Consider the following 13,093-nt stretch of genomic DNA (forward strand, 5'->3'; position numbering starts at 1 on the left):
AAACTGTAAATTAAAAAGTGAATTAGAAGAATGAATCAATGCTATCGGTATTATTTTTAAAATGTTAGGTAGTGACCGAGTCTACACAGGTAAACTGATTTATTATGTGAGTACTTGAAGTTTTCGTTGATGTTGACACTCGCGCGCTTTCCCATTCCATTGTGTGAAATAATGGTTCTTGTGGTGACGTATATTTTTGCAGTGAATTTTATGGCTTTAGGCCAAAAATTCAAAAGTAAATGTGTTATTTATATATTCTAAGAATCACTAAAAAACAGATTTAACGCAAGAAACATTACATATGTACAATATGAGACTGAATGTTATACGAAACTTGGCTTTATCGCTCATGTACGCTTCTCCACATTACTTTGCATTTTTCACACTGCATTGCCAGCTAAAAGGCGCCTGCTATTTTTAACTTAATAGAAACATAACATACTTTTAATAGACACTATATCTCACACCTTAAATTAATTTCAGATATTAAGAAAGTTTAATATTCACTTTGTATGCAATGCGATATGCAAGGACGCCGACATTAAACACGGTAACAAGAATGGATCTGTACAGAATGAATTCACTGCTAAGGACTTCATTCACAGTCGCATCTGTCAAGTGGGCTTACTTATCATTTTCCGTTGAAATTTTAAGAAATATAGTTATCTGTTGTTCATCAACAACAATATCTTCATGGCCATACAGGTGAGATTTACTCCTGGCACGATAAAACGTTCTTGCTCCGAAACCTGACGCTATGTCTTGATTGGATAATGATTTTGAACTCTTTGCACATATCATCAATGGCACGACACTCAGAGATTATGGGTAAACGTCGACCACTAATCATCTTATCTTAAATTAATTAAATGGTGTGATTTTGTGAGTTTAGTTTAGTGGTGTAAATGTTTTCTATTTCATTATAGCTTTTTGGATCGCATAGTTAAATAATAATAACAACAATAAAAACAACAATAATAATGACAGTAAACTCCATCCTTGTAAAATGTCTGCTTTACTGGCTTTTTAAATACTTTGGTAAAGAGGTCAATGTCTTAGGTTGATATATGTTAGAAATAATTTTTTTCTAATAATCTAACATTGCATCAGTTACTTAAAGAAATATGAATTTTAAAGAAGAAGATAAAATAAATGCCTGCCGATACCTCCCCATTGCTTCGTGTTTTCTGTTATATCACGCATATCATGCATATTTCCTTGGAGAGTCTTGCAGTCAGATTCGGCAGTGATGATTTCGCTCAGAGGGTCTTTGAGCAAGTAACGCGTCCGCGTTGACCAATCAATTTTGCAGGCATTGTACACTATAAATTGTTCGCAGTCAGCATGTAACTGATGTTTCTGATTGTGTATTAGGCTGCAACTCTCTAAGGAATTAATTTTTATTAATTTTGTAGATTCATGATTGATATCAACACACGGTCACACCTGGTTCAAAAGTAATTTGAACAATCTAACAGATAAATCACTTTTGAGCCCAAAAACAGTATTGAGATACTCTTAACCACAGTCTGAAAATACTCTTACTATGCTGTAACAACACACAGACAGTACACAGCCAAACATGGTTGGCATTGGCTCTAGTATTCTCTCTTCTCAATTCCCTTCTCACCTCAGCACACAGCAGTTATTTAGTACCTGGAAATAGCTGCTATTTGCAGGCCCATTTGGTGGTAAGATTTCCCTGGCCAACTCAGCAATCTGTAACCTGAGACTGAGGTTGGCTCTCTATGTCCCTGTCTTTTTCAATATTTAATAACAATACCAAGACACTCTGTAAATTATCATGTGTGCTCTTGTATGAGCACTAGCTGTGTGACCCATCAAAATCCAAATTTGCAGTGTACCATCTAATGCAATGTATTCTGCAATCATGCAAAAATAAAATTTATTACATTTTTCATTTCAACAGATGGCGCATCACAAGCATTAGCACTGTTTTTATGAATCCCATACTAAATGCCTTATAAGAGAGACATAGCAACTGGATGGACAAACAGATAAACAGACACATGGGCACTTGTCCTTTTTTTAAGGTGTATTGCAAACTAAACTGGATGTACAAAGTAAAAACATGACATCATAAAACATAGTGTGAATTAAGCCACATTCAACATGACCCTCCTCATAAGCCCCAGTACTCCGTTATGAACAAATTAAATTCTTTCACCAGATTTACCTGATTTACATAAAATAATTTCTCAACTGAGACTCTCCATCTGTGTCCTTGACCCAATACCAACACGTTTTTTCAAAGAAGTATCGGGCATGCTAATTGATAGTATTCTTGACATAGTAAACTCGTCATTAGATATAGGGGTCTTCCCAAACTGTCTTAAGACTGCTGTAGTTAAACCCCTGCTCAAGAAAAATAATCTTGAAAATTTTAGACCCATTTCTAACCTGCCTTTCCTAAGTAAAATTCTAGAGAAGGCAGTCATTATGCAGTTAAATGAGCACCTCAATAAACATGCCATTCTTGATAAGTTTCAGTCGGGTTTTAGAACAAATCACAGCACAGAAACTGCACTCGTTAAAGTAGTAAATGACTTGCGGTAAATGCAGACAGAGGTCATTTATCTGTTCTTATTCTCTTAGATCTGAGTGCCGCATCTGATACCATTCATCACAATATTCTTAGAAATCGCCTTAGTCAATGGGTGGGCTTCTCTGGCAATGTCTTAAATTGGTTTGAATCCTACCTGGCAGGTAGAAAATTCTTTGTTAGTTGTGGTAATTATAACTCAAAGACACATGATATCCTATATGGTGTTCCACAAGGCTCTATCCTGGGTCCACTGCTCTTTTCGATCTACATGCTTCCGTTAGGTCAGATTATCTCGGGGAATAACGTGAGCTACCACAGCTATGCTGATGACACGCAGCTGTATTTATCAATAGCGCCTGATGACCCCGATTCTCTTGATTCACTAACACAATGTCTTACTTGTGTTTCTGAGTGGATGAGTAGTAATTTTCTCAAGCTAAATAAAGAGAAAACAGAAATTTTAGTGATTGGCAATAATGGATATAATGAAGTTATTAAAAATAAACTTGATGCATTAGGATTAAAAGTCAAGACGGAGGTAAAGAATTTAGGGGTAACTGTTGACTGTAACCTGAATTTTGAATCGCATATTAATCAGATTAGTAGGACAGCATTTTTTCACTTAAGAAACATAGCAAAAGTTAGACCTCTTATATCATTGAAAAATGCTGAGAAATTAGTTCACACTTTTGTTTTCAGTCGACTAGATTACTGTAACGCAATCCTCTCAGGACTACCCAAAAAAGACATAAATCATTTGCAACTAGTGTAGAATGCAGCTGCTAGAATCCTAACTAGGAAAAGAAAATCCAAGCACATTTCTCCAGTTTTGATGTCACTACACTGGTTACCTGTGTCATTCAGAATTGACTTTAAAATACTGCTTATTGTTTACAAAACCTTAAATAATCTCGCTCCATCTTATATATCGGAATGTCTGACACCTTATATTCCAAATCTTAACCTTGGATCTTTAAATGAGTGTCTGCTTAGAATTCCAAGAGCTAAACTTAAAAGAAGTGGTGAGGAGGCCTTCTGCTGTTATGCACCTAAAATCTGGAATAGCCTGCCTAAAGGAAATTGCCAGGCTGATATGATGGAGCACTTTAAAAAACTGCTAAAAACTCATTACTTTAACATGGCTTTCTCATAACTTCATTTTAGTTTAATCCTGATGCTCTGTATATTCAATTAATTATTATAACTATTCATGGTGGCTCTAAAATCCGTACTAACCCCTACTCTCTCTTCTGTTTCTTCTCCCGGTTTTCTGTGGTGGCGACCTGCTCCACCACCATCTACTCAAAGCACCGTGATGTTCCTACATTGATGGATTAAAAGCCAGAAGTCTACATGACTATCATCATCAAGTCCTTCTATGAGAACCCTAAATACAAAGAGGACTATTCATTTATGTTAGGTAGAATGTCCAGAGGGGGCTGGATGGTCTCGTGCCCTGGAACCCCTGCAGATTTTATTTTTTCTCTCCAGCCGTCTGGAGTTTTTTTTTGTTTTTTTCTGTCCTCCCTGGCCATTGGACCTTACTCTTAGTCTATGTTAATTAGTGTTGTCTTATTTTAATTCTTACTTTGTCTTTTTTCTCTTTTCTTCATCATGTAAAGCACTTTCAGCTACATTATTTGTATGAAAATGTGCTATATAAATAAATGTTGTTGTTGCTGTTGACCCCATTTGGGACCTATTTGCATTAAAATACATTCGGGAAATCCAAAGGATGGCATTTACAGTATCTTAAAGGGTTTAATTTGGCAGTGCTGAGATCAGCAGCAAAAGAGAGGCTCTTGAGACAGGGCTGAACCCATAACCTCAGCTCAGCACAGAAGGGCGGCTCTTCGGGGACAGTAATAAAGCCGTAACCCAAGGGAGTGTAGGGTCCTTGTCGCACACATCAGAATCAAACCACTATTTTGGACACGGCAAAAAGCAGTAAATGCAACTCAGGTTCTGCCACATTTGCTCAGATCCATTATTCCACAAAACACACCCCGCTATCAACTACAGTCCACTTTTAATCACATTCTATAATTTTGCTAATTAGTAGAGCAAATTCAGGAAAATTATTCAAACGCCTGCTGATGTTAGGTTGATAAAATCGGTTTATTAAAACTAAACCGAATGTTTAAGATCAGCAGGCATCAATCTTAACACGTCGTATGTGTGTTCAGAAGACTTGTCAGGGGGATGTTGTTTCAGTTCTGGCTGGGAGTCAGAATGTGGCACAGCACCTGTTTGCATTCGATCACGGAAGGCGAAATTAGTGACGGTCTCAGCTTGCTCGGAGAGAACTGAACAATCTCAAGACTCCACTTGCTTTCTGTAGCCAATACTATATATATACCACTGTTTTGTTTATTACTTCCGTGGAATACTGGTTAGCCGCGATCCTGACTCGCATGATCCCGTGGAAATTTAAGTGGGACCGTTCAGTAACAAGCTGCGACACTTCTGCTGATTTTATACTCTTTAAAGAACTCCGCTCAAAAACAAAGCGATTCGAGATGTGTGTCAAATTAAACAGTTCGTAATGTATTTTCTTTTATAAGAGCGCCACGTTAAATAATAATAATAATAATAATAATTTTTGAGTGAATAAGAATGTAGGTATTCTTCTTTTCTGCTTCAGGTGTTATGTATGCAAGGTGATGATGAGGCTGAAGTTATCTACTTATTCGCACAGATATGCTAACAAAAGTTAGGGACAGTTTCAAAATGTTTTCATTGAGTCGTGTCATCAAACCTTATCAATAATTCTAAAAACACATATTCCATATTTTGATCGCGTGTGTTTTGCCCAATTTAAATAGCTAATCTGTTATACGATCAAATCTCCAGAGCAACTTTTAATCATTTTCGAAACGAGGAGTTTATGTGTGAAATTACACGTCAAATCTGATCGAACCGGCAACGCTATGCCAGTCAAACCCATTTGCAAAATTTAACACGACTTCACAGATTAGGTCGTAGGATACTACAACGCTCAACATACAGACAAAGGGTTAAATCGCGTTTTGTCAAGGTAGCGTTAATTTGCCCACATCCAAAACAATGGGTAAACTACGTTATTTAACTGAGACTCTACTGTATATTGTTAAATCGCGTCGAGCCAGTTCAGATTTCAGTTGTTTGCACAAAGCTGTAGGCGAGATTTGCCACGTCCACTGCTGTTACTCCAGTCAAATCTGGTATTGCCATGCTAGGCACTACCCTATATCGCCGTGTCAACGACAAATCTCGTTTCTGTTTCGCATCCAGTGCTGCGGCAAAATTCCTGAACCTCGGCTGTCTATAATGAAGAAGAACGAGCCTCGTTAAATCACAGTCCCTTGTGGCTTTTACGCATGTGCACAACTTCCAAACGTGCCCGCGCACATGAGCCGAGCGCATACCCAGCGCGGAAAAAAGAAAGATCTTTAAAGGGGCCGCAGCGTATTTCGTGCTACACGTTGCATTTAGCTGTACAGTAGTTGTATTGTCTCATGCAAATACCACCAGGTGTTGTCACCAATAAATGACCGAGGCTCCTACGTTTGGGTGTGCCACATCGATTACTTTTTTAAACGTAACAGTTGAACATGACTCTAGTCATTAAAAAAACTTGCAAATGTTAAATAGGCACCTTTTAGGTGACCCGGTTCAACCATCTTGCACCAAACACAGTTTGCAAAACTAACGAAATGGAAAAAATAAATGAATGTACGTGTGTCACCTGTGTAAAACTAGTAGGAAGGTAGTTTAACCCGTTTAAAATACCAGTTTCTTCACCTTGGCATAACAGGCAGTGAAATAATAAATTAAATAAAGGAATGATCTTGAAAAATTAGATATATAAAATAGATTTTAATCAGCTGCTCAGCAAACATACGTAATTTTGAACTAGGTCACAGATTTGTTCCTACCCCGCCTACTCGCCTCCACTTTGCAGCATTGCCAAGAAGACTGAATTTCGGGGAACTACATTTCCCTTCAAGCTGTGCTCACACTGGTCCTTTCTTGTGGTGGCTTTCTTAATTTTCACATCAGCCAGCTGTCATCGGGCTAAAAAAAACTAAGCTTATTATTAAACGATACAAATAAGTTTTTTTGATACAGATTTACACTGGGATTTTTAAGTATAACATATTGCGTTTTTTCCACGTTGTTTATTTGTTAATTAAAACAGGCATACTAAACAGCCTACTACTCTACACCGATTGGCAGGTCCAGAGTTCTCCGTGTCATTGGTAGGTGACCGAAGATGTTTCACAGTAGGGTGATCGGGCGGCTGCTATGTAAGTTTGTCTACTTTTAAATTTCTAATAAAACATAATGTTTATGTATTATTTCTTTAATGCATAAATAGTATGTGTATATGACATTGGCTTCTTAATCACTAAATGTACCGAAGCAGGCTCTTGAAACATTTATAAAGAGCCACGTTGAACTTTGACCCACCGGAGTACTTCACTCGTATTTTGCACGCTGGGTAAATCGAAGCATTTCTCACTGTGTTAAGTGTGAATTACTTAAGTTGCATATGAATGGTTTATGCAAAATAAATCTTCTATGTAGTTTAATTTGGCACAGACTTTAATTGTGTACGTGTTTTGAAGGAAGGAGTCCTTTTCATTCTTTCAGTTGACAAGTAATAGTTGTGTGTTGGGAAAGAATCAGATTGTGAACGTTCGATCAAACTTTTTCTTTGCTTTCTGTATTTATGATGTGCCGTGTCTTAATTAGAATTTTACATTTTTTGGACAAATAAAGTACGATGTAAGTGAAAAGAAAGAGAATATCGCTGCCAGAATTGATTAATTGATGCTTAATTGAATTTCAGCTTGTTTTAATTACTGGAAATAAGGATGCACACTGTGACGAAACAGTGGGCAAGTGTTCATTTCCATTCAGTGGTATTTCACTGTTCTGTCAAGTCTTTAATTATTCCAAGGTTTGTGTACATTTTCAAGTATTTACCCTGTTTTTTTTTAACTCCTGTTCCTTTCCATTGTTCATAATTATGTTTTGTACTAAGTCCGGTTACAGCATTGCGTAATACAGGGGTATACTATTGTAGATAAAAAATTGACACTATTCCAGACCGATATTAGTTAACGTGAGAGGGGTACCACCACCACCATCATCCATATGTTCATTAACAAGATGTTTTACTGTGGCAGTTATGATTTACTTTAAGCTAAAACTTTTTTTTTTTTGGTCACATGTGTGCTTGTGAAATCTTCTCGACCATTGTGCAATATAGCAGTAAATGCTGAAAAGATGTGAAGTCAAAAATGCAAAAAATGAACGAAGAAAAATAATTAATGAATAAATAGAATAACAGGGTTGATTGATTGATCATTGTTCTTGTGGATGCTGTTGGGCCTTTCTTCGTTTTGACTACCAACTTTTATTTTCTTTGGAATTTTTTATGAAGTTGAATTTTGTTTTTCTCTTTATTCTTTTCAAGCTGGCTTTAGTCTGGTAAGAAACCAGTTTCTTATGTTATTAATGTGTAGTAGCTTTAGGAACATTATATACAGCATGTGAGCGCCAAATCCTGTGAGTTCATATTAATAGTAAATTTACCTTAGTTTTTCTGAATTTTAATAAAATGTAGCTCTTACATAGAAATAATGGAAGATTCCATTTTACCCCCTATTAGCTTAAAAGTAATGGAATGTTCTTAATGTATAGTTCTGAGTGACCATATACAGGGTGAGTCAAAATTATATTAACACTAATGGTACTGCTATGTATATACTTACCCTATATACATTTTTTGTGGACACTTTATGTGCCACATATGGTACATGTGTTGAACATGATGGCGAACAGGTTGAGAGATTCCTGTAAATCATCTTTCACATATGAAGTATGATTTGTGAATAAATTGTTTCCGCCATTCAATTGTTAACATAATTTTGACTCACCCTGTAACAGTTCTCAGATTGAAGTATGACCGCTATAATGAAACATATCCTGCTAGGAAGAAAAAAATTAACAACAAAGTTTTCTGACAGTAATTAAACGTATGTCAAATGTAGTCCTATTGTATGTCATAACAGGTAGAAACTTTAAGAAATGTAACCTAACCTAGACATTTAAGCTTTAAATGGAATGCTGTAGATAAGAGTTTTTTTCTTTGTGTGTTTGTGTTATCAGCTTATTTTTTTGTGTGTGAACTGTTTGCTTTGGATTTCATTAAAACTTTTAAAACAAAGACACTTGGAATCAGGAGTTTTTTTTTGTGTAAGAGTCATAACAACTGCTGGAATGCCTTTCTGGTAGCTGTATTTTGAACCATTTGAAAACCCTTGATAAGTGCAGCTACAAAGTGTGTATGCATGATCTCTTTTTGAGTATTGGATTGCAGTTTTATTTTTTGTTGTAGATATTTGTAAACATACAGTACAATTGGTTTTGTATAAACTTTAATAGTAATACATTTAGAGAACACATGATGCAGTTAACATGTTTGCATTGATACAGTTTTTGCAATAATGGATTCATTATTTTCAAATTAGAGTTGAAGTTTTCTGCAAGTTATAAAAATGCTGTTTTACTTAGTGTAGACTTAGATTTCCACTATAAATATTTATTGTGCTAAAAGAACATGTAGATGGAGATGTCTTGGTCTTAATAGCACTGAAAGGCATTTGGAGTAAAGGAATAAGCTGTAATAGGATGATGAAGATTTTAATAATATAGGGAAACTTCATTGCAACAGTTTTAAACTACTTTAAAAATAGGTTATAACCTTATACAGTACACATCCAACAAAAACAAACTTGGAACAATGTAATTGTAACTTGTACTGCTTGTGAACACAAAATAAAGCAAAACAAGTTAAGATGGTGGTCTGTGGCAAATGTTACTCAAATAGATCAATATTTTCTCATTGTAGAATACACTGCTTTTTAGATTAGACCAGTATTCTGTCACTACTCATTCCAGTATAACATAATGTAGAGGGCAAGTGTGACCTGTGTAAGTGATGATTGCATTTGCAAAATGTTAATTTTGAAAATTAACTGCATGTAAGTTAAAAAGGAAAAAAAAAAAAAAACAAATAAATTAAAAAGTCAAAGCCACAGGCACACCAGGGCTCAAATCAATGAATGTGACTAGGTGCCAAAGTCTAATATTCTGAATGAGGCATTTTGCTGTGTTGACTTCAATTTGCTGTTAAGAATTGAAAAGGCAAGAGATGCATTCATTCAGGCAGGTGAATTAAAAAATTAAGCAAGGCAGGATTATATAATGAATGATGGTGTATGTGTAATAACAGGAACTTTTTTATGTTTTGAAGATTTTTAAGATGAATGTGTTGAATGGCGGGAGTCCGGTCTCTCATTCAGAATGGTGCTGTTGCTCTCATGTTGGACCGCACTCACTACCTAACAGAATCAAAGTTCCTGAGGGTCTTGGGAACAGATGCTCACTCCTGAATGCTGCTTTCAGTATGGTAAATTAAATCAACAGTGTATCCTGCACTGGCAAGACATAGGCATTTTACAGATATTCTGGTGACGATGGAATTGGCTGTTGGACTAAGAAGACAAAAATATAGATTGGTGTAAAATTGCCGTTTACAGTTTGTTGTTGTTGCTTTAAAGTAGGCAAAGTTTTTAGTACTCTTATCATAGCATAAAATGCCAAGTTTAATGTTGCTTTAGTGACCTGCATCTCCCTTCAGACAGATGGTATAGCCCCTTCAAATCAACAGGCAAATGAAGAATTAGCTGATTTTCTTTAAAAAGTCACGATTAGTGTATTTCTCCTTCTGTGTGTGTGTGTGTGTGTGTGTGTATATATAATATATACACAGAGAAAGACTGAGAGAGAGAGGCTTGCATCATCTGAAGATATATATTTCCTTGACTTTACATTGTTAGTAGAAAGTATTTACCCAATAGCATGAATCAAGACCCAATAATTCCATTTTTTACTCTCTATTTACACATTTTTTCCAAATCTTGGCCACTTTAAATGTAAACTTCATTTGAGCTGAAGGAGGTGTGGTTTATTTTCAGAAAACTTGTGACACCATACTTCTATATATAAATAAGGTTATCTTCCAAATCCTACTGCCTATTATAACAGCTCTGATTATTTCAAAATAAAATCTAATTTTAGTCTTGTTCAGCTTAATATTGGAACCCATTTGTGAATGCATTGTAAATGTGGCAGTGCTTGAATGTAAAGTAGCCTTGTGACTGTCTGGGTTGGCACCACACTTCCTTTTCTCTCCTGGGAGCCTTTTCAACCCGTAACTGTCAATAGTCATGTACTGAGATGAGCTGGACAAATGAGAACCTGTACCTTCAGGAAGGGGTTGGTGAAAAGTGTGTGAGTGCTTTTATTAAAACCAAACAAAAAGTGCAAATAGTGCTGTCTCCTTCATCCATTAAATAAATAATCCATAAAATCCGTTCCAAAGGTAGAGTTTAAATATCTAAATAAATAATCCATTAAAACAAGGTTAAAATCCTAGGGCAAACATATTCTTTTAAAACCATGAGCCTTGGTGCTGCTTTCTAAAATCCACTGTCTCCCAAGCTTACCTGCTTAAGATTCCACCAGCAGATGCAGACGACCATTTGATCTATCTCGTAACCCTGTTGCCAGTCTGCCTGTGTGTACAGGTCACCGCACAGAGCTTTAGTCCCTCTGACTCTTGCTGCCACTCCAGGAGTACTGGTATGTAAGGCCTGGGAGTGGTTGGTCGTTCCTGCTACCAGGCTGCTTAGCTCAGCAACCTTCAGCTCGCTCTTGAGTGTTGGCCACATGCTTCTTTACCAGGGCTAACCTAGCCGTCCACCTGCTTTCCCTTTGTGTTACACAGGCTCCATCCAGCACTTGCCCTTCTCTCTCTTCCTTTAACCTCCAAGTTTTATATTCTGTTTCTTTTTATTCCATCCCCCTTTTGCTGTGGAGGCTTCTTTTTATGTGGCCTGATTGGGCGCAGGTGTGGTGCTTTGCCTACTCTGAGGTGTGAATGATCAGTCAAGTTCCCCAATCAATCCATCAGTGCCTGCACTTCCAGGGATGTCATTATTTATTTAAAAACTGCACTGCACCGCACCATGGACCTTTCATCACAAGCCTCCTTAGCGTTATGTTTACCACCAGATAAACATAAGTCAATGATGTTGAATTGTTTTCACCAAAAAATAAAAAAGTTGTAATCGAAACATGTAAAATCATCATAGCTGTACTGATTCAGATTCAGTACATGACCTTTGTGTGACATGTTTTGTTTCAATTCGGACATTAGAAGCATGTTTCTTTGTGGACTTTTGTTATATTTTTCTCTTGCTTGAGGCAGCAGAATGATAGTGTCTAAACTGCATAATTGACATACCTCTTGTGTTATTGTAGGATACACAGCACAAGGTATACTGACCTCCAAATTTCCCCTGACATGAGCGACAGTTAATGTATTTTAATCAGTGCTTAGGGGCTAACATCTTCTCTTTCTACTTGATTGCAGTCATTTTGCCTTTTTGCCGCACACTTACTTGCATGGTAAACTTGCAGTCATTTTGCCTTTTTGCCGCACACTTACTTGCATGGTAAACCTTCAGGTAATTGAATCCACCAGGCATATCATGACAGTCCAGTGATACAGTGCCGTGTGTGTCAGTTTCACTATCACTTATCAGTGTCTGATGGCCAATTCACGTTGTCCTCACTGTCGCTCTAATGGTTCAGTTTCAGTTTGTTAAACTTACTTTAAAACTTCATTTTTACACACCATTGTGATTTGGGTTAAGGCTACACCCAATTAATGAATATTGATGAGTTGCCTTAGAATGGCAAAACACAGAAATATTCATTAAGTTTTGCAACATGATGGTATGGTGGAACTTGTTCATTAAGAATTGGTCCAGTATGAATGAGAGTGACCTGCAGTGAACGAATTCCTCATTTAGGGTTTATTCTTGCCTGCTTCCCAGTTCTGCTGGAATGAGGTTCAGCTCCCCACATCCTAAAAATTGGATTAAATAGTTTTGGCTTATTAATACATTTTTCATATTGTTGCTCATGTTTTCCAAGTATTTCAATGAAGAAGTTGTTACAGGTTACTCTGTAGAGCAGTTCTTTTATTACTGTGTGCATTTAAGATAGTGCCTTAATAATAATAAAATGTACCACTACTCAGTATTAGGCCAGTAGTGGTGTTTGTGTCCGAAGCATTGTCAGCAACTACATATATATCTGTCCGAGATATTGCATTGATGAGATGCACTCTTCTGTATGTCTGCGGTGGTTTAACATTTTTATACGATATTGATGTAAAGTGATTGTCATCCTTCCTTTTCTAAACAGATTTCTCCATGTCTAACTTTCTTCTGAAATGTGATGACTTTTTCAGTACATTAAGATGACGTTTAATTTTTCATCCATAGTGATGTTTGAGCACTGCCCATTTACCCCTCTTGTAGAGCTGAGACACCTGTCTGTGGTAACACTAGAGCAGTATGACTCATGTGTTTGCATCATATGTCATAATCCATCCAAATTCAT

The 13,093-nt window shown here is 36.6% G+C and overlaps 2 protein-coding genes across 2 annotated transcripts in view; one reads left to right on the forward strand and one right to left on the reverse strand.

The window, feature by feature from the left end:
• Positions 1–13,093, reverse strand: part of mavs (mitochondrial antiviral signaling protein) — a 309,827-nt gene that overhangs the window by 169,746 nt on the left and 126,988 nt on the right. The gene's annotated exons all lie outside the window — the stretch shown is intronic.
• Positions 6,695–13,093, forward strand: part of suclg1 (succinate-CoA ligase GDP/ADP-forming subunit alph) — a 55,809-nt gene continuing 49,410 nt past the window's right edge. The window contains exon 1 of the mRNA XM_028801548.2: positions 6,695–6,855. Coding sequence (XP_028657381.1) covers positions 6,822–6,855 — 34 coding nt within the window. The 5' untranslated portion in view covers positions 6,695–6,821. The remainder of the gene's footprint in view (positions 6,856–13,093) is intronic.

This window comes from Erpetoichthys calabaricus, chromosome 5 (genome assembly GCF_900747795.2).
Source record: "Erpetoichthys calabaricus chromosome 5, fErpCal1.3, whole genome shotgun sequence".
Lineage (NCBI taxonomy): Eukaryota > Metazoa > Chordata > Cladistia > Polypteriformes > Polypteridae > Erpetoichthys > Erpetoichthys calabaricus.